Source organism: Topomyia yanbarensis, chromosome 3, assembly GCF_030247195.1.
Source record: "Topomyia yanbarensis strain Yona2022 chromosome 3, ASM3024719v1, whole genome shotgun sequence".
NCBI lineage: Eukaryota > Metazoa > Arthropoda > Insecta > Diptera > Culicidae > Topomyia > Topomyia yanbarensis.
The window spans coordinates 416,694,852-416,720,900 of record NC_080672.1 but is presented as its reverse complement, the minus strand read 5'-3'; the positions used below and the strand labels follow the sequence as shown (position 1 = coordinate 416,720,900).

Genomic DNA, 26,049 nt, shown 5'->3' with positions numbered 1-26,049 from the left:
ACCTTGGTTCAAGGGGATGGATGTGGGTCGTGACTTCATTCGTGTGATGTCCCGATTCATGGCAAACCATTACACGATGGATGCACATCTCCGGCGTATTGGGTTCGTGGATAGTGGTATCTGCGCTTGTGGCGACGGCTATCACGACATCGAGCACATTGTCTGGGCGTGCACCGAGTACAGTTCCGCCAGGTCTGCGGGCCCGAGGAAGACCAACCAACGTCCCAGTTCGAGATGTGCTGGCAAGCCGCGATGTCCTCTATATGTCCCTTATATACACCTTTGTAAAAACCATCAATACACAAGTCTAACTGCCCCTTCTTATTTTCCTTATCATTCTCAGAACCCTCTTCCACCTGTATCAAAGCATCTGTATCGAATGAGCCAACAAACACGGGACCTACGGCACGAAAATAACACGCTTAACTCGAAATGTAGCCGATCCACATCTGAGCCGTACTACGAAATCGTCTGGAAAAACCCCTGCCATCTTGAGGAGGACCACCCGGCGTCCCAGTACATGATTCCCCTGATGAAGGCCACCCGAGTTTGTGATCCATCCGTTGATCTCACGATGCTTGAAACTGAAATAATTTTCTCTACCTGCCATCTTTGTCTACCCTCCCTCCCCTGACTCTTATACCCAGAAGTAACACCCCTACCCCCCCCCCCCCACAATATCATCACGAAGCATTTAGCTCTTCTTGTCTCTTCTAGTTTTAACTATTATATTATATAATCACAAAAATAACTATAATTACGAATCTTTACAAAATTCAATCATGCCCTCTAGTTATTCCTACTTTTAAGATAGTCGTAAAAAATTGTCCCCCTTAGTTAAACATTATTTGCTCCAATAATCTCACTGATAAAAATGTCAAACCCTATTGCCACAAAAACTAAATGACCCCCCTAATCTTACGAAAATAATATTATCCCCTTGTGTAGATATATAAGATAGCTATAAAATCGCATTAGTTTCATTTAAAAAAAATCAATATGTAATCCCCTAGTTTTAAGCAATTTAAAATGTAAAACGAAACAAAATTGGCACCTTTAAGCTAACGCAACGTGCCTTATCAAATAAACGATTTGAATAAAAAACCCCAGACGCCCCAAGTAACCAATAAGCATTATAACGTAGCCTAATATTTGCTTTAAATCCAGATATAAAGCAGTATTATAGAGCCGTAAAGCCCTAAATACTGATATAATGCTGGTATTATGCCAGAAAAGGCGAAATATAGTGCTATTACTGTGCAGAGATTGACAGCTCGTTTTTGCAGCACTAATGCTATTATATAGCGCCAGCGTACGAATGTCAAATTTGAATTGGCACTACTAATGCTATTAGAAAGCTTCAGTTGGCTGTCATTGTCCGCCATGGTTTTAAAACCATTTCTTATGTTTCCTTTCGGTATGGTGAGCAAAAAGGAACAATTTTAAAATAAAAATAAATCTGTTTGAAACTATAATTGACTCTGTTCTAATGCGTTGTAATGAATATCCTTAATGGGGTTTCGTTCTCACATGATATGGCTTAATGCTTATGGTTACTTATGGCATACGAAATAACATGATGTTAGTTTTGTTCTTTTGCGTACAAATATTCGCATCACCTGGCTTGAATCGATTTAACGTGAGATGTCACTCCGATTATTCTGTGCTAAATTTTTTCCCATCCTTCCATATGACATAATCAGTGGAGAAGAAATAAGTAAAAACTATTTTTTCTCCATCAAGGAGAAAATTGTTTAAAACCATCTTTGCGCGTGAAGAGCACAAAACCTTTAACTAAATTAGTTACAATATTTGAGTTTCGAATTGGTAATTGATCGTAACGGAGCCATGTGTCTTTTTTAATTAAAACAAATAAATATAAATTATTTTCAATATGTTACTATAGAATCTTACAGGCCCAAGGTTTGGGAGATGCGGTTTGGATGTGTTTGCTGATTTCGGTTGATGTTTTTTTTTTCTTGGCGGCTTCCAGGCACGATTTTCCATAGTGTGCAGATTGCTCACAAAATAGATGCGAGGCAATCTGTTGGTCATATGTGCACAGTGTAGTCTGTGCATAGGGTGCTTCAGGGTCATATAGGAAGATATAGAGCAGTTTAGTCGCATTATCATCATCGGAACATCGTTGGGAATGCCGGGGAAGAAATTCATCCAAATGTCGTCTTTCGTGGAGTCCACATTGCCGTATTGCGACATGAATCATGTACCATGTTTCTTGTTGTTATAGTAGATAAATTTATCTAGTGAGATATCAGTTTTGAAGTGTATTAGTACCAGATTTCGAACTAGTTGAAGCTAATTTGAGGTAAATATCATACACATTTTCACTTTTAACAAGCACTCCACTTCCCGCACTGGCGGGCGAATTCCACGCGTTTTTAAAGTCAATGATCGCTGTGGAACAATACCGCCATTCGTACCGTAACTCTCAGATAGTTCGAGTGTACGCTTTGTTTCGATTTCGCTTTATGTTTCATTTTTCAACGCCACATTCCTCAGCCTTTTGTTCGTGCAGTGAGGATTGAACAATAGCCAGCTATATAAGCTGGATTGGTGCATCGTCGGAAACAAATATAAAGATAAGTGATCTCTACCTTTTTTGACACATTTACCGCTTTTTCACCGTTTCTAGTCCAAACTGGACACTCATAAGCGTTTGTAGACAGGAGCGTAAATTTGGAATGATCATTACACTCACAAACGGAAAATGTAATGATGGCTGCGCCTAAGGGAAACCGTAAGATTTTTGTTTGTTCTTTTATGTGTGCGGTCCGACCCTCTATACATGATTTTTTGTAGCGCTAACTCGTCGGGCAAGAACTGAAAACTATCTTTATCGCACAGTCTATCTCTTTGATGAGGACATATTTCAACCCGGCACTACACCGGTGTAGCATCAGATGAATGGAATATGGAATATGTTGCAATAGGGTGAAAGTTTAAAATAGATAAAAATAGATGTAAATTATTACTTTGGTCCGAGTATCAAAATCAGCTAAGTCTGTATTTTTATTAAAATACTTGTTCCTGGTAGTAGAATAAAGGGCATTCAATTAAACCATGAAGTTATTTTTCTAGTAACCATAAAAAGGGTCTAAATGTAGAAATGGAATAAAGCAAATCCGTAGATTTGCAGCTCTTCGACAGATCGAAACGATTAGTTTTCTCCTTCATCAAACATCTACCATACTTAAATATTATCACAAGAAGGCACTTTCCACAATGTTTTCGTTCACATCATCTCCTTCACAACTCCGTTTCTTCGTTCCCGGGCTTCCTGTAGGTAAATCGGATGTGCTACCGGGCGGAACGCCGTCCCTAGTGATTATTGTTGGTCCGGCTCTCCGTCAGATCAATCGAAACGGACAGCGAAGTATCGTCAGCCGCTGAAATGGAAGATTGAGTCCGTTGAAGACCTGCACGATGACAAGCGGAGGCAGTTCCCACTACCGGCGGACCAACCTGTTCATCGTCTGCCTTACCTGTTGACGGTCCGAGCTGAACCCGTTCGCTGTGGCCACCATCCGAATCAGCCATCCGCGAGGTGCCCCGCGTGTACCGGGATGTTTGAAACTGCGAGTTAATATCCCGACTGTTTCCAAACATACGCCGCAGTTCCTGGCGATACCGCGGATGATTCATTGCGTAGAAGTACGGATCGATGCAGGAGGCTACCTTCGCAAACAAACCGGGAACCATCGAACCCAATGGGGTCAGCATACTCTCGTAGCCAAACACACCCATCATGGCTACAACGGCGTACGGTGTCCACGCTATGAACCACAGCCCAATGATCCCAATCACCACTCCGGCCAGTTTTATTTCAGTCTTGTTTTTGTTCTTACTCGATTGAATGCTACGCGAACCGATGACAACTCGCAGGATCGCCACGTAGCAAAACGTGATGGACAGGAATGGTACAACCCAGGCGAAGATGAAATACAGAAACATAAAAACCCGGGCGTTCCAGGATCGGTCCAGATAGTCGAAACTGCATGCCGTCAGGTAGCCTTCCGGGGTGTACCGGCTAAGGCCGATATCCAGCATCGGGATGCCGGCGAATGTGAACGCGTAGATCCAGATAAACACGATCATAAGGATCACCTTCAGCCGGGTGGTCGATCGGTTCGGGTTTAGCGGATAGACGACCACGTTGTAGCGATCGATTGAGATCATCGTTAGGGTTACGATGGCTCCGGTGCCACCGAGGGCTCCCAGCAGGGCGTACACCGTGCACACTGCGGGAAGAGAAAGAAGGTGTTATGAATGGTCGTTAAGCAAGTGAATCGGACAGAAATCATTTAATTGATGCGTCTCTGTTTGAGTGCGGATATTAGTTTTGATTTAGCAAAACTCTATTCGGTTTTAAAACTCCAATTAAGCACTATTGATCATGTCTATGAACAAGAAAAGCCCAATTTCTTCGAGCCGGCTCAGGCTTCTGATCTAGACGCGTTTGCAAGCTCTGACCCATTGAGACGCATTTGTATGTTTTGGATTTAGGAATTTACGCATTTTTCGGACTGTGCTAAAAGGAACCTGATGAGTTGATCAGAATCTCGGAAATCTGAATTTTTTGAGAGAGGTTCCAGTATCAGGGAATTATGAAGGTATAAACTATAAATCTCCAACTACTAATCCAAAAGTTTTAACACTTAATGTATTGAGCTAACTTCGACATTTGTCGCTATATCTAGGGGAAGGGGCTTTTAGAATTCAAAAATGAGTGTTTTTGTTGCAATCCCCTATTGTAAAGGCGAGAATTGGATACATACTCAAGTTTCCGGTTGCGGGTCCTTGATGGTAGCTGTTGTACACAAACAGCGGGCAGTCCAACATGATCAGGAAGTCAGCAACGGCCAGGTTGATGACCAGATAGTTGGCTGGTGTTCGTAATGATTTGAACCTAAAACAAGGAAAATCAACGATGTTATAACTAACAGATTATGTATATATCTGTTCGGTATAATAATAGAATATTTGAGCGAGTTTGAGTTATTTTCTAGTTTTTTAGTCCTAGCCCAGGTTTTGCATTTTTTAAATTCGTTTATTAACACGGCTCGGTTTATTAGCTCAGCTGAAGATTAATTCAATATTTTGATTTCGATAAAACAAATTAATTGATGATCGTTGAATCTTTTTCACGCGATCAATTCTTTTTTCATTTCACGGAAGAAAATGGTTCCCAAAATCGTGAATAAAGTGCCATGAATTCTGGAACAATCACGTTTTTACGTTACGAAAACAGGACCATGACCAAAAATCATGGCTTTTATAAATATGTTCAATTCCCTTCAGTATAATAGCGTCCGCATGACGCTTTCATTAGTGGAAATATTTGATGTTGTTTTGTGAACTTCAATCACAGTTTCCGTCAAGAACTAGTTCACAGCTTTATGACAGGCAGTGACACCAGACTAGGAGAAACGGAAGTGCTGAGGAAAACACGGAGTCTATCGGTTCTTTTATATTATTTCCCCTTTTCTTTCTTAAATAAGCAGGAATTCAAGAAATGTGGATGAGAGTTGAAGGAGACATAAATGGGAGATAGGAATGAAGGTAGAAAACTGAAAAAATGGTAAGCTCTAGTACACATGTGTTATGTTATATATACAAATTGAACCATTATAATAAATACGCGTCGATTTCCTGCTTAAATGGAATCGAAAGTTTTACTGTAATGTTACAATCCAATTGATACAAACATTACAGTAAAGCGGGGCTAGTTGATGGAACGATGACCTCGGAACATGTCTGGCACTGTACACGAAATGGGTCATCGGAAAGTCAATTGAGCTAACACCTTCCTAAATTCGTGAACCAAGTTATTTGCATGAATGTTTAAATACATGCAAACATCTTTTTTCTGTAAATCACTACCAGCTAGTGGGAGATAGGAAGGTTAACACACACACACAGAACTAGTTCACAGCTTTATGAACATTATTCATAAATCCAAAGGTTGACTCATGATTTTTTCATAGTTATAGGAACAATAGTTTACAAAATCAAAATATTCTGGCTATTTTTTCGTGAACTATTTAACGAAATTCGGATTTTTGTTAATGAATTCATTCAAAGACTGTAATTAAAGAATTAAAATGAATTCATTCAATCTTCGTGAACTAATTCATGATCCCTAATACATCCACTATCCGTGCTCGTGAAATGGTTCACAAAATCATCAAATATTATTCATGCATTAGTGACTTGTTCATGATTTCTAATATATTAGTTACGATCCAATATCCATGCCCGTAAAATAGTTCACGATATCATGAAATATTGTTCATGTATTCGGTTCATGATACATAGTATAATAGTCACAACTTACCATTCGTTTTCGTGAAATAGTTCACAAAATCATAAAATATTGTTCATGTATTCTTGAACTGGTTCTTGATTCCTAGTACATGATTTACGATCTATCTAGTATCTATTTGCGTGATATTTAGAAGATATCCCTAATTATTTACAATTTCATGCAACATGGTAATTAAATTTTTACGTGAACTATCACAAAAGTTGGAATATTATTCGTGGAATCATTTTTGTTCCATGCACTTTTTTATGAAATACCCAGCTGCTAGTGACCAGTAATAGGTACGAGCAGTAGATATAAAGAAAAACTATTAGAACCTCGAACATCGTTATTTATTTTATAAGGTTCATTGTGATGTCCGGACAGAAAACGAAAACTGCACTGAGAATCCAAAATAGTGTGTGTGATATAGTTCACAGAACCAGATATCGCGAATGAGTCTTATTTTAATAATCCAGTTCATATTGTCTCGTTATCCCGAGTAAAAAAACACCATTAGTAACCAAAAAGTAATAGATCACGATAAGGCGAAGAGAATTCACGAATAGCATGATAAAACTGCTGATATCATGAACATTAATTGCATTATTCTTTGAAAGTACGCTTTAAAATAAAATATCATGATGACATGACCAGAAATTACGAAAATAGTGACTAAGATCCTGAAATCAGGATCTTAAATCACACAACTCGTGACAAAAATATTTAAAATTATGACAAAGATCCTGAAATTAAAAACATGAAGCACTCTATTCATGACTAAAATATCACGATAACGTGAATGGAAATTACAAACATCGCGACTAAGATCTTGAAATCATGAACTTTAATCCCGCTAACGTCATGAATTTACAAGAATCGCGAAAAAGCTCTTGAAATCACGAACAACGTCGACTGTGTATTACTAAATCATGAACAAGAATCACAACAAAAACTAAACATATTCCCCTGATGAAGGCCACCCGAGTTTGTAGTCCATCCGTTGATCTCACGATGCCTGAAACTGAAATAATTTTCTTTCCCTGCCATCTTTGCCTACCCTCCCTCTTCTGACTCTTATACCCAGAAGTAACACCCCTACCCCCTCCCCCCAATATCTTCACGAAGCATTTAGCTCTTCTTTTCTCTTCTAGTTTTAACTATTATATTATATAATCTCGTTGAAAATGCCCAACTCTACTACCCACAAAAATAACTATAATTACGAATCTTTACAAAATTCAATCATGCCCTCTAGTTATTCCTACTTTTAAGATAGTCGTAAAAAATTGTCCCCCTTAGTTAAATTTGCTCCAATAATCTCACTGATAAAAATGTCAAACTATATTGCCACAAAAACTAAATGACCTAAACTAAATCTTACGAAAATAATATTATCCCCTTGTGTAGATATATAAGATAGCTATAAAATCGCATTAGTTTCATTTAAAAAAAAATCTATATGTAATCTCCTAGTTTTAAGCAATTTAAAATGTAAAACAAAACAAAATTGGCACCTTTAAGCTAATGCAACGTGCCTTATCAAATAAACGACTTGAATAAAAAAAACTAAACATGTCCAGGGAACAACAGTAACCCAACCAAACATTCTAATGTAACGCCATGTATATATTAGGGGCGAACTGGTTTTTAGAAAACACAAATAGTTTCATGAATACGAGGTATATTTTTCATAGTTTCAGGAACTTGGTCACGGTTTTCGTAAATCTTTCAGTTCACGAAATCGTGACCTGTTGTTCATGAATTTATGAACGGATTTTTTTCATTGTGTGTGTCCACCGTCGGGTCTCATACTTCTTTGCCACGTCTGTCTGAGCGGTGAGACATGTTGGTAGACTTAGCCCATAATCGCAAGTCAGTCCCATGTTCTATGGGATTCCCTATCTACATGGGACTAACTTGCGATTATGGGTAGTATAGCGTCCGCATGACGCTTTCATTAGTGGAAATATTTGATTTTGTTTTGTGAACTTCATTCATAGTTTCCGCCAAGAACTAGTTCACAGCTTTATGAACATTATTCATAAATCCAAAGGTTGACTCACGATTTTTTCATAGTTAGTTGTGAACAATAGTTCACAAAATCAAAATGTTCTGGATATTTTTTCGTGAACTATTTCACGAAATTCGGATTTTTATTAATGAATTCATTCAATCCTCGTGAACTAATTCATGATCCCTAATACATTAGTCACGATCCACTATCCGTGCTCGTGAAATGGTTCACAAAATCATCAAATATTATTCATGCATTAGTGACTTGTTCATGATTTCTAATATATTAGTTACGATCCAATATCCATGCCCGTAAAATAGTTCACGACATCATGAAATGTTATTCATGTATTCGGTTCATGATACATAGTATAATAGTCACAACTTACCATTCGTTTTCGTGAAATAGTTCACAAAATCATAAAATATTGTTCATGTATTCTTGAACTAGTTCATGATTCCTAATACACGATTTAAGATCTATCTAGTATCTATTTGCGTGCTTGTGATATTTAGAAGATATCCCTAATTATTTACCATTTCATGCAACATGATAATGAAATTTTTACGTGAACTCTATCACAAAAGTTGGAATATTATTCGCGGAATCATTTTTGTTCCATGCACTTTTTTATGAAATACTTAGCTGCTAGCGACCAGTAATAGGTACGAGCAGTAGATATAAAGAAAAACTATTAGAACCTCGAACATCGTTATTTATTTTATAAGGTTCATTGTGATGTCCGGACAGAAAACTGCACTGAGAACCCAAAATAGTGTGTGTGATATAGTTCACAGAACCAGATATCGCGAATTAGTCTTATTTTAATGATCCAATTCATATTGTCACTTTATTCCGAGTAAAAAAACACCATTAGTAACCAAAAAGTAATAGACCACGATAAGGCGAAGAGAATTTACGAATAGCATGATAAAACTGCTGATATCATGAACATTAATTGCATTACTCTTTGAAAATAAGCTCTAAAATAAAATATGATGATGACATGACCAGAAATTATGAAAATAGTGATAAGGATCCTGAAATCATGAACTTAAATCACACAACTCGTGACAAAAAAGTTTAAAATTGTGACAAAGATACTGAAATCATGAACATGAAGCACTCTATTCACGACTAAAATATCACGATAACGTGAATGGAAATTACAAACATCGCGACTAGGATCTTGAAATCATGAACTTTAATCCCGCTAACGTCATGAGAATTTACAAGAATCGCGAAAAAGCTCTTGTGTGTATTCCTAAATCATGAACAAGAATCACAACAAAACTAAACATGTCCAGGGAACAACAGTAACCCAACCAAACATTCTAATGTAACGCCATGTATATATTGGGGGCGAACTGGTTTTTAGAAAATACAAATAGTTTCATGAATACGAGGTATATTTTTCCTAATTTCAGGAACTTGATCACGGTTTCCTTAAATCGTTCAGTTCATGAAATCGTGACCTGTTGTTCATGAATTTATGAACGGATTTTTTTCATTGTGTGTGCTCACCGTCGGGTCTCATACTTTTTTGTCACGTCTGTCTGAGCCGTGAGATATGTTGGTAGACTTAAGCAATTCGTAGTAACTCTACCTAAGCTCGAGCCCTACCAGCAGGAGACAAAATATTATTCCGTTAGATTTTGAACCTTTTTCTAATGACCCTGCCACTGCTAGTTGTCCGATCTGTATATTTCACATCTTTGACTATTCATTTTGTTTTATTCATTCTTTGATTTTATTAATTTAATCCATATTATTCAATTCAAAGATTTTATTCATTTTATTCAGATCGCCTATTTTATCTATTTTATTTTATTTCATTCACCTTATTCATTTTCACCATTTTTTCTTTTTTTTTTTTATTTATTTTGCTCAATTCATTTAATTATTTTATTCATTACAATAATTTTATAGCTTCAATATTTTTATTATTTTACCAATATTATTATTTTAATTAATTTTGTTTCTACATTAATTTTCTTCATTTTATTCATTAAATTCCTTTCATTTATTTTGTTTATTTCATTCATTTAATTTATTCAATCCATTTAATAAATTTTATTTATTTAATACGTTTAATTCAATTGATTCATTTTATTGATTTTGTTCATTTTATTAATTTTATTTATTTTTCTGGTACAAACATTTCCTTCGGTTTCTTTATTATTATTTTTATTAACATTATTTTTATTATTATTATTATTATTATTATTATTATTATTATTATTATTATTATTATTATTATTATTATTATTATTATTATTATTATTATTATTATTATTATTATTATTATTATTATTATTATTATTATTATTATTATTATTATTATTATTATTATTATTATTATTATTATTATTATTATTATTATTATTATTATTATTATTAATGATTCTGATCAGTCTCTCTTTTGTTCATTTGTTAATTTGACTCAATTTAACTTATTCTGTTTTTCCAACTTTTCTTTGAAATGTTCTAATTTTTCATTCAATGGGCTTCAATTAACTTATTTATTTTATGAATATGATTCTTATTCGTGCATGGCTAGAATAAGAGCCTTCGCTTGAACCCCTTTGGCCCAGGTCGGTTGTACGGCCGCAATTATAACTGTATTGTAATCTTGCTCTCAAACAGTGTACGAGAAACAAAAAAAATTATCATTGTAGTACCGTAAACCGGGGTGACTTTTTTCGTAGATCGCTTATTAAACCAGAAAAGTCTACCGAATCATTCTAATTTGAAATGATTTTTACTCTAAACCTATAAAATACTGATTTGTTATACTTTTTGAGTATATTGTTCGGTTTTTGAGTACAAAAACTATAAAAAACCGTAATTTGACTTTACATAATTTTTACGAAGCTTCGTAAAGTTTCTATTTTTTATAAAACAAATAAATCTCAGATATGAGCAAGAGTAATAAATTACAAGTTAGTTTTTATTTTCCTTTAGATTGGGATATGCTAAATTTTGCATTAAGAGTATGTTTATTTTTAATACGTTTTTTGTGAAACTAGTTATTTCAAATTATTTTAAGCTAAAATTCGCAACATTTTTTTATTGTTCAATATTCCAACGTGTTAAAATGAATGAAACTTTTTGTACATTGATAAAACACTGAAACAAAACAATTTTAGCAGTTTAAAAGGTTTTCAGAATCTTTTATTCTAGTTGGACACAAATTTTACGAATTTTGGTTACTTGAATTTTACAGTACATTGGAATACTTTGTATAATCTATTTAACAATGAGTATCTGTCCAGAATTAGTTTAAACAAACATTTGAATGAAAAATATTGACATCAATAACTTAATGTGGGTGAACATGCAGGTTATCAAAGTCACCCCGGAACACGAAAACGGATTTCAACTTGAAATCATTTTTGAAAAAATAGTTGTAAGCGCACAATTTTAGGTAAAACCATCCAATCTTGTTCTCCATACATCAGTACATGGTTTTAAAATATTAAACTTGAAAAAAATGTGTTGCGTCTAAAAATATGTAATGATTACTTCGAAGAGTGATCAATGTCACCCCGGTTTACGGTATCTATTAAGGCGAATGAACAAAAACTTTTTGTCACTCAAATTTATGCAGATTTTCAAGACCTTGCACTGTTCAAAAAAAAAATGTAGCACTTATATTTTCCAATCGATTGACTTAAAGATTTGGCGAATACAGCTTTAGGTATAGTACATTTAGGAAAAATATGAAAGGTATAAAAATCGACAATAAATTTTGGGTTTTTTTTCCGGCCCGGTCCCACTGTCCGCTCATATGGTAGTCGGTCTGTACCAGGATTGCTCTTCTCCCATCTATTCTTCTTCTTTCATGCCGCCGATGGATCAAAAGCTCTTGTCGTTGTGCTTATCATATTTATTACGCATTATAAACATGTCGTTTGCAATTTGGCATTTAACCCAATTGAAGAAACGTGTCTGATAGGGACAGTGGAGATGCCAACTTGTCGTTACCATTTCGCAGTGAATTTCTTCACATTCCTTTGGGATATCTTTTATATTTTTGTACACTTATTTTATACTGCAAACTGTGGAAATGATCAATAAAGTGTTAATAAGAAGTTCGGAGTTCAAATTGCTCGTTTCGAATTATCGGAAATTTATCGCGAGCGACTTTTGTCCATATTGCTAAGATCATATTGTCTCAAGATGAATAGATCCTCTATTATATTCCACGCTACGTTATCCTTTTTTGTAACGCCCAGGGGAAGAATAATTATTAACGTGCATATTCGAACGGCATTCATATTTCTACTGGAGGTCACATTCCTGAAAACTTTGATCTAAAATGAAAACACAAAGCGCGTGAGTAAATCACAATATCTACCAAGATATATCCTAACTCATTTAGCTACCTACTAACACCAATCCTATCCTGTCACACTTGTGGATGATGCAGAGAATTCTTCGGTCATAATAGTCACTAATGTTGAACTAACATTCCTTCCAATCCCAAAATTGACCTGCATGGGCGTGGCCATCTACGTTATTGATCATACTTCCATTTTAGTCTCTTTAGGTTGCACATTGAGTATGATATACTACTACTACTACTCCCAAGTATCATACAACTGGTTCAATATGGAATTTCAACAGGCTTTGATTAATGACGGGTGTTCAACTAAGCTAAGTTAAGCTAAGCTATTGCCCTTCCACTTGAAATGGATCTGCATGTTCAGCGCTTTTCGTTTCGTATCGTTGATTGCCATATCTTTTCTATCCCTGGTACTGTGGTTGCCTTAAGGTTGCACAGAGAATGCGCAAAATTCGCAAACGAAAAAAGCAGTTTTTTTTCCACACCGTATGTCAGATCTTCATAAAAATCAATCAACGTGTGTAGAATGTTGGTACAGTGCTGCTGATTGATTTTTATGAAGATCTGACATACGGTGTGGAAAAAAAAACTGCTTTTTTCGTTTGCGAATTTTGCGCATTCTCTGTGTAACCATAATGTCTTTAGCAATCGTGAATTGGCTCCCCTTCAAAACGCAAATTTGTGTCTCGCCTGATTTTGATTCAATTCAATATTTCCTTAGCTCAAAAAACGTAAAACTATATTCCTAGTCTTCAAAATATAAAATTGTTTCAATTAGTTCGGGTAAAAACAATAATTTAGTCCATCTAGATTAAATCTAATTTTAAACTGAAAAGGCATTTGCATATCTGGTTTTTAATTATTTAAGTTGCGGCAATCGCTCTCCAAATGAGCAGCCACTGAAGCTGGAAGAAGATTTCGCTAGAGTTTCTGAAAGTATTGTCCCACTAGGTTCCAAAAAGATCTTAACTTGTTTCGAATTATCTTATTCAAGGTGCGGAAAACTCGCTCACCGCCATGAGCGTACATGAATTTGTTTCCTTATACATAGTCGGGGGTTTACGCTCTCGTTAAAAAAAAGACCCACACAACTCGTTCCGCATCACACCGTATGCGATTACGAAGAGAGAGAGAATCGGATCGCAAAATTTTTTAACGCGTTCCGCATTGCCGATGCAGTGAGGTGATGAGTGCCATCAAACATATTCGGCAGCGAACATGTTCGTTCGGAAAAATTATCCAAATCTTCGTGCGCAATCCTGAAACTGAACGATTGAAATATGGGGCCGTACACAAATGACGTAGCTTTTTTCTGGCGATTTTCGACCCCTCCCTCCCCCCTCGTAGCATTTGGTCACAAAATTCTAAACTCCCCCTTGTAAATGACGTAGCATTTCCCTAAGCCCCCCCCCCCCATGCAACGCGACAGGAAGATGAAAAAATTACATATGTTTTTCAATTCTTTTAAATCCTTACAAAATGTTTGACGACTTTTATCAACATTTTCATTATAACAGCAAATTGCCTACAAAACAAGCCCATTTTATGACAAATATAGTGTGGATAGTTTTGTTTAGCATTTTACATGTCATAAAGCATGAAAAGAAGTTCAAAATCCTGCAGCGGCCAACGATTTTAGGAAGTATAAGCTCAACTAAATTACTAAATTTTCTTTGATTGAATCTGAAAGAAAATTTAATTCAGCTACCAAAATAAGTCTACTAGTTAGCAATATTAGCTAACTAATGTGGAAATTCAAATCCGCATGAAAAATCTTTCAATTTCTTTGCGAGCCTGCCATCCGTCGAACAGTAAAATTTACAAAATGAAAAACCGCGTGAAAAGCAATTTGGGAATGGAGGAACATTACATTGTTTTCTCTAATTAATCTAATTAATACTAGGGGCAGATCACTCTAGAAATATATAACAAATTTGCATCAAATTTGAAAAAATGCATTTAATTTCCATTTTTGCATCAACTTTGCACTCCCTCGCTGATTCACTTTGTTCGACGTTTTGTTGAATGTAGGACTGATTTTTTGTAGGGTTTTGACGTCTTACACGCAACGCAAAATACATTTTGAATTTCTATTTTGATGGAAAGAAATGCATTTAATTTAGCTGATTTTTAAATATGCATCACAAGTGATCTGCCCCTAGAATTAATGGGTGCCCGTCAAAAAAATTTAAACCTTATGCTACGTCGCGCAATTTCTAACCCTACCCTCCCCCTCGTCACACTTCGTCACAAATTTGGTTCACCCCCCCCCCTACCCCCTAAAATGCTACGTCATTTATGCATGACCCCTATATGGCTGGCCTGAAAATATCGGTAGGAGTCAGTGTCTGATTATCCACGTTTAGGTGGTTTTGGCTTGAGGCGAAGCTGGCCCAGCTTATAACTCAAATTGATGTCAAAATAAATTAAGTGATAACAGTTTCGGTTGAAACCTGATTCAGTTTCGGGATCAAACAAAAACGCATTCGTGCTAGGGCATACGAGTCCGGCGCATAAAGTACATACCTTTTTGTATGCATGAAATTAGGTGTGAATAAACAGATAGAAAGGGAATCATATGTATCAACTAATAACAATATAATACAATATAATAGATAAATCGATAGTTTAAAAACAGTTTACCAAACGGAATTTTCACTGAAATGCTGTTAAGTTTATTAAGTTTCTTGGAACTAATAATTGGAATTTGGATTGCGTGAAATTTAGTAACAAGGATCACCGTTCTGGCGGAGTAACTATTAGTATTTGTTTCAGGCAAGATTTGTTCACAAAAATATATAAGGCTAGTAACTAGGACTATAACCATTCATTTATGCGCTTACAGTTGTATTATCTATAGCACTGCAGTTATTGATATTAGTCTGAGAGGATTCCGCTGGAGCAGTGCTGCCAGGGACATTTTCAGTTAGCAGTGAAAATGAAATTTGTAGATATTTTCGTTATATTGCATTATTATTGAAAACTGATAAAAACACAGTAGACTATCTTTGTCTATCTTTCCTGTGCTATGGGCTATTGAACAATTGGGCAGGCCATAGCACTTTGATAAAAGCATCACTCTTGATAATCAGAAGTTTTTAGTGCTTTTTGATACAAACAAATAAAAAAAAAGTTTATCATGAAAGGTTTCGAGTGATCGGTGTGAATGAATCATTCAAAAACCGGGGATGGAAAACGTGTGCAACTTTCGTAGCCATATATTTTTCCAATCATAATAACTGGCCAACAACATTTCGATCCGCCTCAAATTGTTTAAAATCACAGTATTTTCAAATCGATTGGAATTTCTGAATCGGACAAGATCGGTTGAGTTTGAATAATATTAATAGTAGACCCCATGTTATATAATACTTCCAGTGAAAATTGGTTAAATCTCACGGTATAAAGATACTTTCTTAAGATTAAAATTTGAAGAATGTTACATGGTTAATTTTACGAAGATGCGAATTTTAATCCAGGTCGCAATTCTATGATTGTGAGTATTGTGTGAATTATATTAGAATTTAAACTAAACTGTTCTCATTAGGGTCAGACCCAAAAAATGTGAAAAGCCTTCAGGCAGCACAAAAAAGCTGTTAGGAAAACTTGGAGTCTCAAACCGAATTACATCTTTGAGTTTATATAAAAAATTGTATATTTAAAAATGTTCTTGTGTGGTGTCAGATGAGGGAAGTGACGACAATCCTGTAAAAGCTTAGCTATCTGCTGAGAATGGTGTTCATTGCGATAACTGGGGCACTTACGACACAGAACTGCGTAGAACTGAAGAACTTATAAATACTATCAATTTGGACAGTCTTCGGCTATCCTTTCCAAGCAACTGGATTTTTGCAAAGATTCTAGGCGAATTCTATTGTGCTTCGGAAAGTAAACATTAAATAGTAGCTTATTACTGAAAGAGAAGCACATACTACAGAGAACAGACGTCCATCTTCAGCGTTCAACTTGTGTAAAAATCACAAACGTTGTCGAAGCTAATTGGGCTCCACCCGGTGCGTTACTGTCGTCATGTTTTAGTGACCGAGTTCGATAGATTGAAAATCGAATTGTAATGCCTGAAGATATTTAGGTTTGAAGAAAACCATTTTTGTTGTAAAATCACTTTCAACTGTCCAAACAAAAGGTTCTTTTGAAAATTTTCTCCAGAAATAATCTTACACTGATAAAAAATCACACTATAAAACCAAAGGAAATTTAACATCATTTTCAAGTGCACTTGCCTGTTGAAAAGCAAATCAAATGATTTCCCTTCGAATTTCACATGAAAATCTATTAAAACGCAGTTCATGTGCTATTTCAAATTATTTTCATACTGCTTTCACATGAATACGATATGTTTTACCATTGAATTTTGGTTGCCATGCTGTTGAGTCGCATAGTATGAACTTTCCACATGACATTCATGTGAAAATCATATAGTGCAAATCCATATGTAAAACAATTAATTTCGACGATTCTTCTACCCATTAAATCTATAGGTAAAACTAATTGATATTCACGTGTAATTCATTTGGAAATCTTAGTCAATGGTATTTCTTATGATGTTAATGTGATTTTCACATAATGTTCCCAAGAATTCCACTTGAAAATCATATTGTCCACACTCTATTAGATATTGAAATGGCAAACGTATCATTTTCATGTGGTTTACAATTGAATAAATTCAAGTGTTTTGCACATGATGTTAACGTGTCTAGTTTTTTCAGTGTATTATCCAGTGTAGCGCATTCCTCTGTTTTTGACTCCTTAAGTGCACAGACTCTGGGTCTTACTATAAAAATTGATTCCGTCAGACACTAGTTACACTATTACCAGTTATATTATACATAAATAATACATTTCTATGCATTGTATTCAATAAATATAACACGTATAGCATAAAATATAGTTAACTCTTAGATGCATAACGCTGTTTTAAAACAATATTACGCAAAACATCTCAAAATTATCACAGTAATGTATTGAAACTATGAAACAATTTTCACAAAATTAAAAAAAAAAAATGCGCCTTCGAGGGTTAATATGACTCCCATGTTTGGAAATAAAGTAAAATGTGATATCAATTGATACAAAAAATATCTATTCCACATTTTTAAAAGACCTATTATGTACAACAGTAATGCCAAAAACGGAACCCATTTGTTGCCAAAATCTGAGTGTACCGAAAAGGGAGCATGTAAAAATCGGAACGTGCCAAAAACGGAATCTTACTGTACTATCATTGAACAGCCTTCAAGAAACATAAAAAACACATATCGTCAATACTTCCTCCATTCTATTACACGTTGAATAACCTTATCAATACGCTCCAGTATTGACAAAACAACTGAACGTGTAAGGACCGCTAATATGGAACACAAACAAGATCAAACATTCTTCACTAGTATATATGATGATTGACAGCAGGAAAAACAAAAAAGCACCACAAAAAGGATAAGCAATCAAAAAGTCGGGAAACAATATTTAGAACAGATGGATAAATCGTCGTACCCGGAACATCACGTTCCAGATCCATTCTTGACCGCTCATTGAACAGCCTAGTGAAAGAAACCGATTCTACGCACCCCGGCTTGGCCACAAAGTCAACTTACTGTACTATCATACTACAAATTATGCAAAACATCAAACTGTCTTGAAAACAAAAACTCCAAAGTCTGTTAATGATTAGTGGCTCTTAAGCGTTCAATAATCCATTGTGGTATAACAAAGTTGGATTGACGATGTGCATCAAAAATATTGAACGCGTAAAGTCCGCTATTCATTTATACCTATGTGGAATATCAACGATATACAAAGGGACAAACTGCTCGCTTAGAAAATTACAAACACGCACATGCACTCGTCTGACACTACACCACTCCATCGATACAAAACACCGCGGCAGCGTCAATGCAAACAATCGCAAGCACCGCTCCCGCTCGCATGGGTGGGAATTGAATCGATTTTCGATATAGGCGAACATCGCGATCCAAATTTTTGAGGAAGAATCGCATTGCCGAACGGAGTTGCTCATCATTGTTCGGATATAATTCCGAACATGTATCGGAAAGAACCTAAATCGCAGCGATCCGAGGTGAGCGTAAGAGAGAAAAAATACGAACATGTGAGATACCATATTCACTTAGCTTTGGCCGATCGGGCGCTCAACAGATGCACACTCATAAACAAGAAAAACAGAATAAAGCTAGAGAAAATTTTCAATAGGACGTAAGTAACAATGAGAGATTCTCTTTGAGGTCTTTCTCTTCTGTTCATTACTCGGCCATTTCAACATTTACTACTCTACTCTTTGCATAATATGGTAATAAAAACCGTCGGCTTTCGATATGTACTGGAAAATTAGTACAAAGCGTTGTAATGACGTCGTAATAAACGAAAGAGAAAGTAAACAAAGAGAGGCTCTCAATGTCTAAAGAGAGGCTCTCAATGTCTATTGAAATTGAAAATTTTCTCTAGAAAGCATCGGAGGTAGGTGAGTGCGCATGAGCCTTGAGTAAGCGTAAAACGATGCGATTCTTCCTATGCTTGATCTTATTATTACACAGAAAAAAAATGTTGGTGAAAATAAGTTTTTCACTCTTTGCAAAAAACAACCAACGCATACTCTTAGTTTAAAAACAAAACTTTTGTTTTGAGTACTATTCTTCATTTGCTTAAAAGGAAATCTTTTACTTTGATTATTATTCTTGATTAATTTAAAAGTTTTACTTTCAACCTAATAGTTGGCGTTGGTTGTTTTTTGCTAAGAGTGGAACACTCTTATTTTTACCAATATTTTTTTCTGTGTGTAAGAATTTTGAAAGGACAAAAGCCAACATTGTCTCCTTAAAGGTATTGTTCGTTGTGTCATATAGGTAGACTGAATAAATCAAACTACTATATGCACTCAAAATGTTTAAAATAGTAGCACGATTTTATACTGCTTGAACGAATTTTGTGGAAAATCTAATATATGATGTCCCATTTTTGAAAATAATAATCTAATCTGAAGCAGACTTACGAGCTAGAAGTGGAATTGGTCTTTTGGAATATCTAATACTATATGAATAAAAGAAAGTAACTTTTTGTTATTCTTCGCAGAATTTTTTTAATTTATTTTTTTATTGATTGAATTTCTTTTTTTTTGGTTCCAGTGGAGCGTAGACTCTAACACCGGCTTTTTCTGCTTATGATGTAAAGACTCGACTCGTTCGGCCGTTGATGCCCAGCTCCCAGCTCTACCCCCGCCGTGGTTAGTGAGGGGAGGAGAAAAGGGCATCTCAGTGCTGCGAGGAGGAGTGTTTTTGGTCCTCCTTTCCAATCCAAAACTTTGTTCGATCTCGGGATTCACGTCTGCATCGCCTCTTGAATCCTAGGAACGATTTATTTTGTCGTCAGATTGTCTTGGATTCTTCTGTGAGAATACGACGTGAGGAATTCTACAAGTCACTGCAGATCGGTCAGAAGGATTGATTGCTTTGAGGAGCGAAGCTCTACCCAACAGCTTTTGATTTTGGTAACCTTGTTACCGATTGGTTTGTGATTTGTGGTTTGTAGCTTAAAAAGCTCCTCTGTTGTCGCTGATTAAAATCAGCAGGTTTTTTTTTTCCAAGAACCGAGAAACTCCCATTTGCTACGTCGCGAAATGGTCACTTCGAGGTCAGTCGTATCAGAAATCCGGCTCCATAATGTACACCTACTCGCTCGTTTCAATGAAGAAGATGGCTGATTCAATCACGCTGTCGATTCTCATCAAAAACACAAGCTGGTTCCATCTTGGTCACAGGACATCCAAATGAAGGCAAATCACTCAAAAGTTCACTATTCGTTTCTCGCAGACGGTGTTACTCTCGGACGCCATCCCAGCAATCGGAGACTGCGGGCAGTCTTCTACGTTTGTGGTCGATGATGATTTGTGTGCGGAGATGACGGATCCACCGGAGTCAATCCAAAACGGTACAGCTTTCGGTTGTCGGTGTTCCCACCTTGCGTGTGGGTAATTGGCGCGGGGTGGTTCGCTGCCATTCCAGCTGCTGGTGGTATTTACTTCACTCCGTAAAACTTCACATTTTGAATGAGACTGAAGTGACGGCAGAATCAGGGTCGATATTTATACTGCCATTCAGCCAGAGATGCCAGGTACTTTTTTCAAATGTCTGCGATAATAATTTTAAAAGTCTGGGAAGAACAAAAAATGTCAGGAAAGCTAGTGTAACCAAAAGCCTTTATATTCAAAAATCTGCAAATATCTGCAACCAAACTAAGAAATCTGCAAATATCTGCAACCAAACTAAAAAATCTGCAAATATCTGCGTCATCGAAAAAATCTGCAGCTTAAATTAAAAGTCTGCCAATTTGCAGACTTGTCTGCAAATCTGGCATCTCTGCATTCAGCTATATCACCCAAACCCACTGCAGTAGGCATTGCTTTGTGTGGTGTAGTGTACCCCTCCCTGGGTGTATATGAGTGTGTGTGTTTGCCGGCCGGTCACTAGCACTAGGAAGAGCGACGGAATAAAATGCTTTCTGCGGAACGTGTTTTTTCATGAATGAGTGGTTTGCTGATTCATGCGACAAAATCGATCGGAAATAAATTTGTAGGATGAGCGTATGGTATCTTTCTCTGTAACCAGATGGGGATCGTCATTCGTCTTATCTAATTTTAGCAACTTTAACTCAGAAGGGGATTTTCAAGTATGTGTCAGGCGATAAGCGGTTTTATAAAATTTAAATGAATTTATCATATGATTTTGATTTATAATTTCGCAATATATGGTAGAGGTGAAATTTCTTCTGAAGACATTTAATATGAAATTAAATTATATAGAACATATAACAACTTACTTCTTCTTTGCCATTTAAAAATTCGCTTCGTGTGTAGCATGTTTTGGGCTCGGATATTTGTTTGAATGAAAAAAAAACTAATGGTGAATGTACGAAAATATTAAACCGAACTTGAACATTTTAGTATGCTTCGTCAGTGTTTATTTTGAATCAGCTTAGAATAGGTACAAGAAAACAAACTATAAAAAATGCAAAATTTTGGAAGCTTGCCAGAAAATTTTACGAATAAGAAAGTAATTTGTACTTGATACTGCGCCGAACTAGGAATCAGCGATGCTAGATTGTCTCCGTATTAATTTCGTATATAGATTGTAAAGATTGTAAACTGCACAACAAAGAAAATAAAGTATCCAAAATAGTGTTTTACCCCCATTTAGGGATTGTGTGCTAAAACTCAGTTTGAAGTTGATGTATTCATTAATGAGTTGATATTTAGTACTCCACAAATGCTTCTTGCCAGTAGTTTGAATGCACAACAACAGAAAAATCATTTTTAGGGCATAGCGGCCATGTAGCCGCATATTTTGCAAAAAGCGATTTTAAAATAGCATTCAAAACGACTTAGACAAGACGTATTTTCCAGGCTTATTTGTTACATGAATAGTGGTCGAAAATTTCTTAAAATTACATTACAATGGATGAAAAATATTTTTTAATAAATTAATTATGGAATTTGCGTTTTGACTTCGTCTCATCAGAATCCGGCACTAACTTAGTGACAGGACTAAGTTAGCGTCGGATACTAGCTCCTATAAAACGGTGACAAAACTTGTGTTTTTGAGCAAACCCCTAGCCCTGTTCCACTTCCCGCTTTTGCAAAACTATTTTAGTTATAGTTTATACACGCAAATGTGGTTTTACCCAATTTTCTCATTAGTGGAGAAATTTTGAGTTCTTGGAGCAAGTGATAAAGACGATTCTTGTATAGTTCAATCCACATTACCCTTGAAAACTTTCAAATTTTAAATGACAATATTTTTAAAATTGTCCAGTCTAGTCGAGAGGCACAGACGCAAATCCAGTAAGATGTTTTACAGATAGTGACTGCTTTCTGATGTCAGCAAATTTCTATTCTCGGTACAGCTCGTGATACATGCCATTCTCAATTGTTCATTATGCCGCCGAATATCGAGCGCAGAATTATTCTCTTAAATACACCGAGTACTAAATGGTCTGACCGCAAATCATTGTTATCGATCTAACGTAAGAAGTCTCCAGAAGTAAGACCCATTCATCCGTATGACATAATCATTTTTGTTGGAAAGCCATGCTGCAGTGTTATCTATCCAGTTCGTTTCATTTCACTGAATCGTACGCTACCTTGAAATCCACAAACGGATGGCGAATCCGCTAGTTGTATTTTCGAAATTTGTCCAAAATCTGAGATGTCGCCAACAGCTTGCTTTTTTATGCAACGTATTCTATTTTACAAGAAGCTAAACTTACCTAAATTAAAGAGTTAAAAATGAAAAGTGCTCTGCCTGCTCGTCGTCACTGTGGTAGATGTGGTACCTAAAACCTCGTGAAGGGTTGCAATATCCACCTTCATTTTTTCGCAAACAGAGGGGCTTTCGCAGGTTCCAACTGGCTTCTAAGTACCAATTTTGCAATCAGATTCCGTTAAACATTGACGTGTCTTCTACCGATTGTTGCATTGTTGCTTCTTCATTTATGTTTTTCAGGGTTGTTGATAGAAGATTCGGCATGTCACCTTTTCAGGGCTGCTACACCTAGCCTCATACCACCTTCGATAGAGCTGACGAGCCATCATATTTCTCTTTCAGCAACCTGTTCCAGAAAAGACGCTATTTCGAGCCGCTCTGAATAGGGAGAACAGCAAAAACATAGCAAAGGTTTGGCACTACAAACCCTTTACGGAATTTTCGCCTCTTGTTTCTACAGACCTCACAGTACTGGATAATGCGTAGCTAGTGCGGATTCACAAAGATCACATGAATAATACTCAGCGCGCCATGTGATAATTGAGTTTGCAATGTCTAGTCAGTGCCCTGACTAGAATACTGTACTTGTGATTGGAAAAATGCAACAAACTCTTTGACATTTTCGGACTCACATCCGGCAGAAAAGTCTTTGTTTGAACGCAAATTTGCAAGCTACGCCAATGGTTGGCATGTCCGGATGCAGCCCAAGAGCGAATCTTGTGCTTTATCCAACTTTTCGACAGTGGTAGAACTGGTTCTGGACCAATGATGTCAGTCGCAGCACCAACTTTCGCCAATTCGTCCGCCCATTCATTTCCAGTAATACCGGAATGACCGGGTACCCATAGAAGCTAGATAGCATTTGAAACACTAAGTTCTTCGATTTAAGTTCGACATGTGATTACTAATTTCGATCTCGAATCTGCCGTGCTAAGTGCTTTCAGGACAGCCTGGCTGAGAAAAAATAGATTCTTTTACCGTAAATTCCCTGTCTAAATGCTGATTGTGCGCCACACATAATCGCAAAGATTTCTGCTTGGAATGCGGAAGACACCCATGCAACCTAGTCGCCAAGCCCTCTTCGTAGAGGTCCCAGTTCGTAGATTTGGGATTACGATATGTGACGATATCTAGTGATACGTTTAAATGATCAAAGACTACTCATGATTAGATAACGACGGTTCGTGCTCGTTTGGTGTGAGCCAGTTTGCCAACTCATGCGTAATACCGTCAGAGCATAGAGTTACATCTAACACCTCTTCTCTGCCAGCTCGTGCAAATGTTGGGCGGTTTCTTGCATTAAGAATGTGATTTATACTATTTAAGTGTTCCATTAATTCGGTGCTTCTCGAATTGATATCTGAGCTGCCCCATATTATGTGGTGGCCATTTGCATCACTGCCAATTATGATGGGAAACCCATTTCTGCCACAGTATGATACAACCCTTTTGAAATCATGAGAAGGTTATGGTTCATTTGCCGCAAACACAGTTGTGAGGTCGGATATAAGACTTGCGTCAATAGCACGATTCGCAAATATACATGCACGAGGCATTTCACGTGTATTTGTTATGTCATTTTTGTTGAAAGCTACGAAGGCGGGTTAAGTAGCTTTCCAACATAGAAGTTTCCACGATACTCCGTGTGCGACTGGCATATTTTAGTCCTGCCAGCCATTCAGTCCTTGGCACGGAGAAACACCTTGACTTGAGGACTCCTGTTTTCAATCGCCTCCTGCGACATGGGAACAGGAACCTAGTGGATCAATTCTTGGTTGAGATACCTCAACCAGTCGGATGCCACACGGCATCTAGGATATTCCCAAAATTACTCCCTCCCCTGATTCTTCTAATCCTCCTCGCATTGAAGCAAATCCAGCTAGTTCAAATGGACTCTGGATAATCTACTTCCTGCCCAACTCAAAATCGCTCAATATTTTAGAGATGTCAAGGGACCTGACAGACCTCGACTAGGCAAACCAGTTTGCTTGCTGCGATCGTTTTACGAAGCATTTTAGAGTATATGTGCCTGCTAAGACAGTGGAGAACGATGGGGTCGTCGCCGAACCGGGTCTAAAGTGCGAAGACTTGTTGAAGTAAGGGGTTGGTTGCTTTAAAGACTCCTCTCTTCAACATGTGAAGATTATGGAATGCAAGCAATTGAAGTTAGTAAAACAATTTATTCTCCATAAGATTCGCTTTGGGTGACTTTCTCCAGATCTTCTCTTCTTAACGATGTCCTCCTGGATAAGGTTTGTCTACTTGTTCGCCTGTATGTACCGCGGGTAATGTACTGCAGCAATTGCAAGCACTATTGTGGCAATAAGGAACGGTGCGACAAATGCGAGAAAGAGCACGCGGTAGAGAAACTGAAAAGTGTATTAGCGGGTCTCTTCGCATGCTCTTAAACTATGTCCTGCATACAAGTAGCTTGGGGATAAAATTATGCGCTCACTTAAGGAACGCTCGTGGCGCTCTTATGCAGAAATGCTAAAGAATGCTTCGCCACCTGTCCTGTCCGAAAATTCCTTTGCTCTTTTGGTTCGTGTTGAGCAAGAGTCTAACGATCCACAGGAGGGAACATCTTTTGTTAACCCGGGGTAGTCCAGAAAGAGGAAAAATCTTGCCTCCCCTAGACTACCTTGTAAGGGTCCCAAGATGTCCTCCTCTGAGAGTGTGCCACCTAACATCTAATAAATCCAATGGAAGTGATGTCTTAAAGCCGAAGTAATTTGTTCCTGGACTTAGAAATTTGAATTCTATCAAGAACTTCTTCTAGGGACACCGCAAACCCCAGGATCCAGAATGGATCACTGCACTACAATGGAATTGCAGAAGCATCCTCGGGAAAATCGATTCCGTCAAAATTTAAATTTGAATTAAAAAGTGCTATTCTTTTAATCTTATTGTCCTCCTTCGACACCAGGCATTGCAATTGTGGGCTGATCAAATCAGGATCAAAGACCTTTACTTTGCTTCCATCTACTTTCTTCCTAGAACCTCGGTAGGGCACCAAACGCTTTGTAACATCACGGAATCCTTACCGGCACCGCGGCTACTTCTAGGAGACTTTAAC

General features: G+C 36.8%; 1 protein-coding gene across 3 annotated transcripts in view; it reads right to left on the bottom strand.

Annotated features, from left to right (window-relative positions):
• Window positions 1-677: 677 nt before the first annotated feature.
• Window positions 678-26,049, bottom strand: part of LOC131689659 (opsin, ultraviolet-sensitive) — a 470,582-nt gene continuing 445,210 nt past the window's right edge. For all 3 annotated transcript variants that reach the window (XM_058974900.1, XM_058974901.1, XM_058974902.1), the window contains exons 5-7: window positions 4,797-4,927; window positions 3,504-4,259; window positions 678-3,407 (exon numbers count right to left, since the gene is read on the bottom strand). In XM_058974900.1, the coding sequence (XP_058830883.1) occupies window positions 3,340-3,407; window positions 3,504-4,259; window positions 4,797-4,927 (955 nt within the window). In that variant the 3' untranslated portion in view covers window positions 678-3,339. The remainder of the gene's footprint in view (window positions 3,408-3,503; window positions 4,260-4,796; window positions 4,928-26,049) is intronic.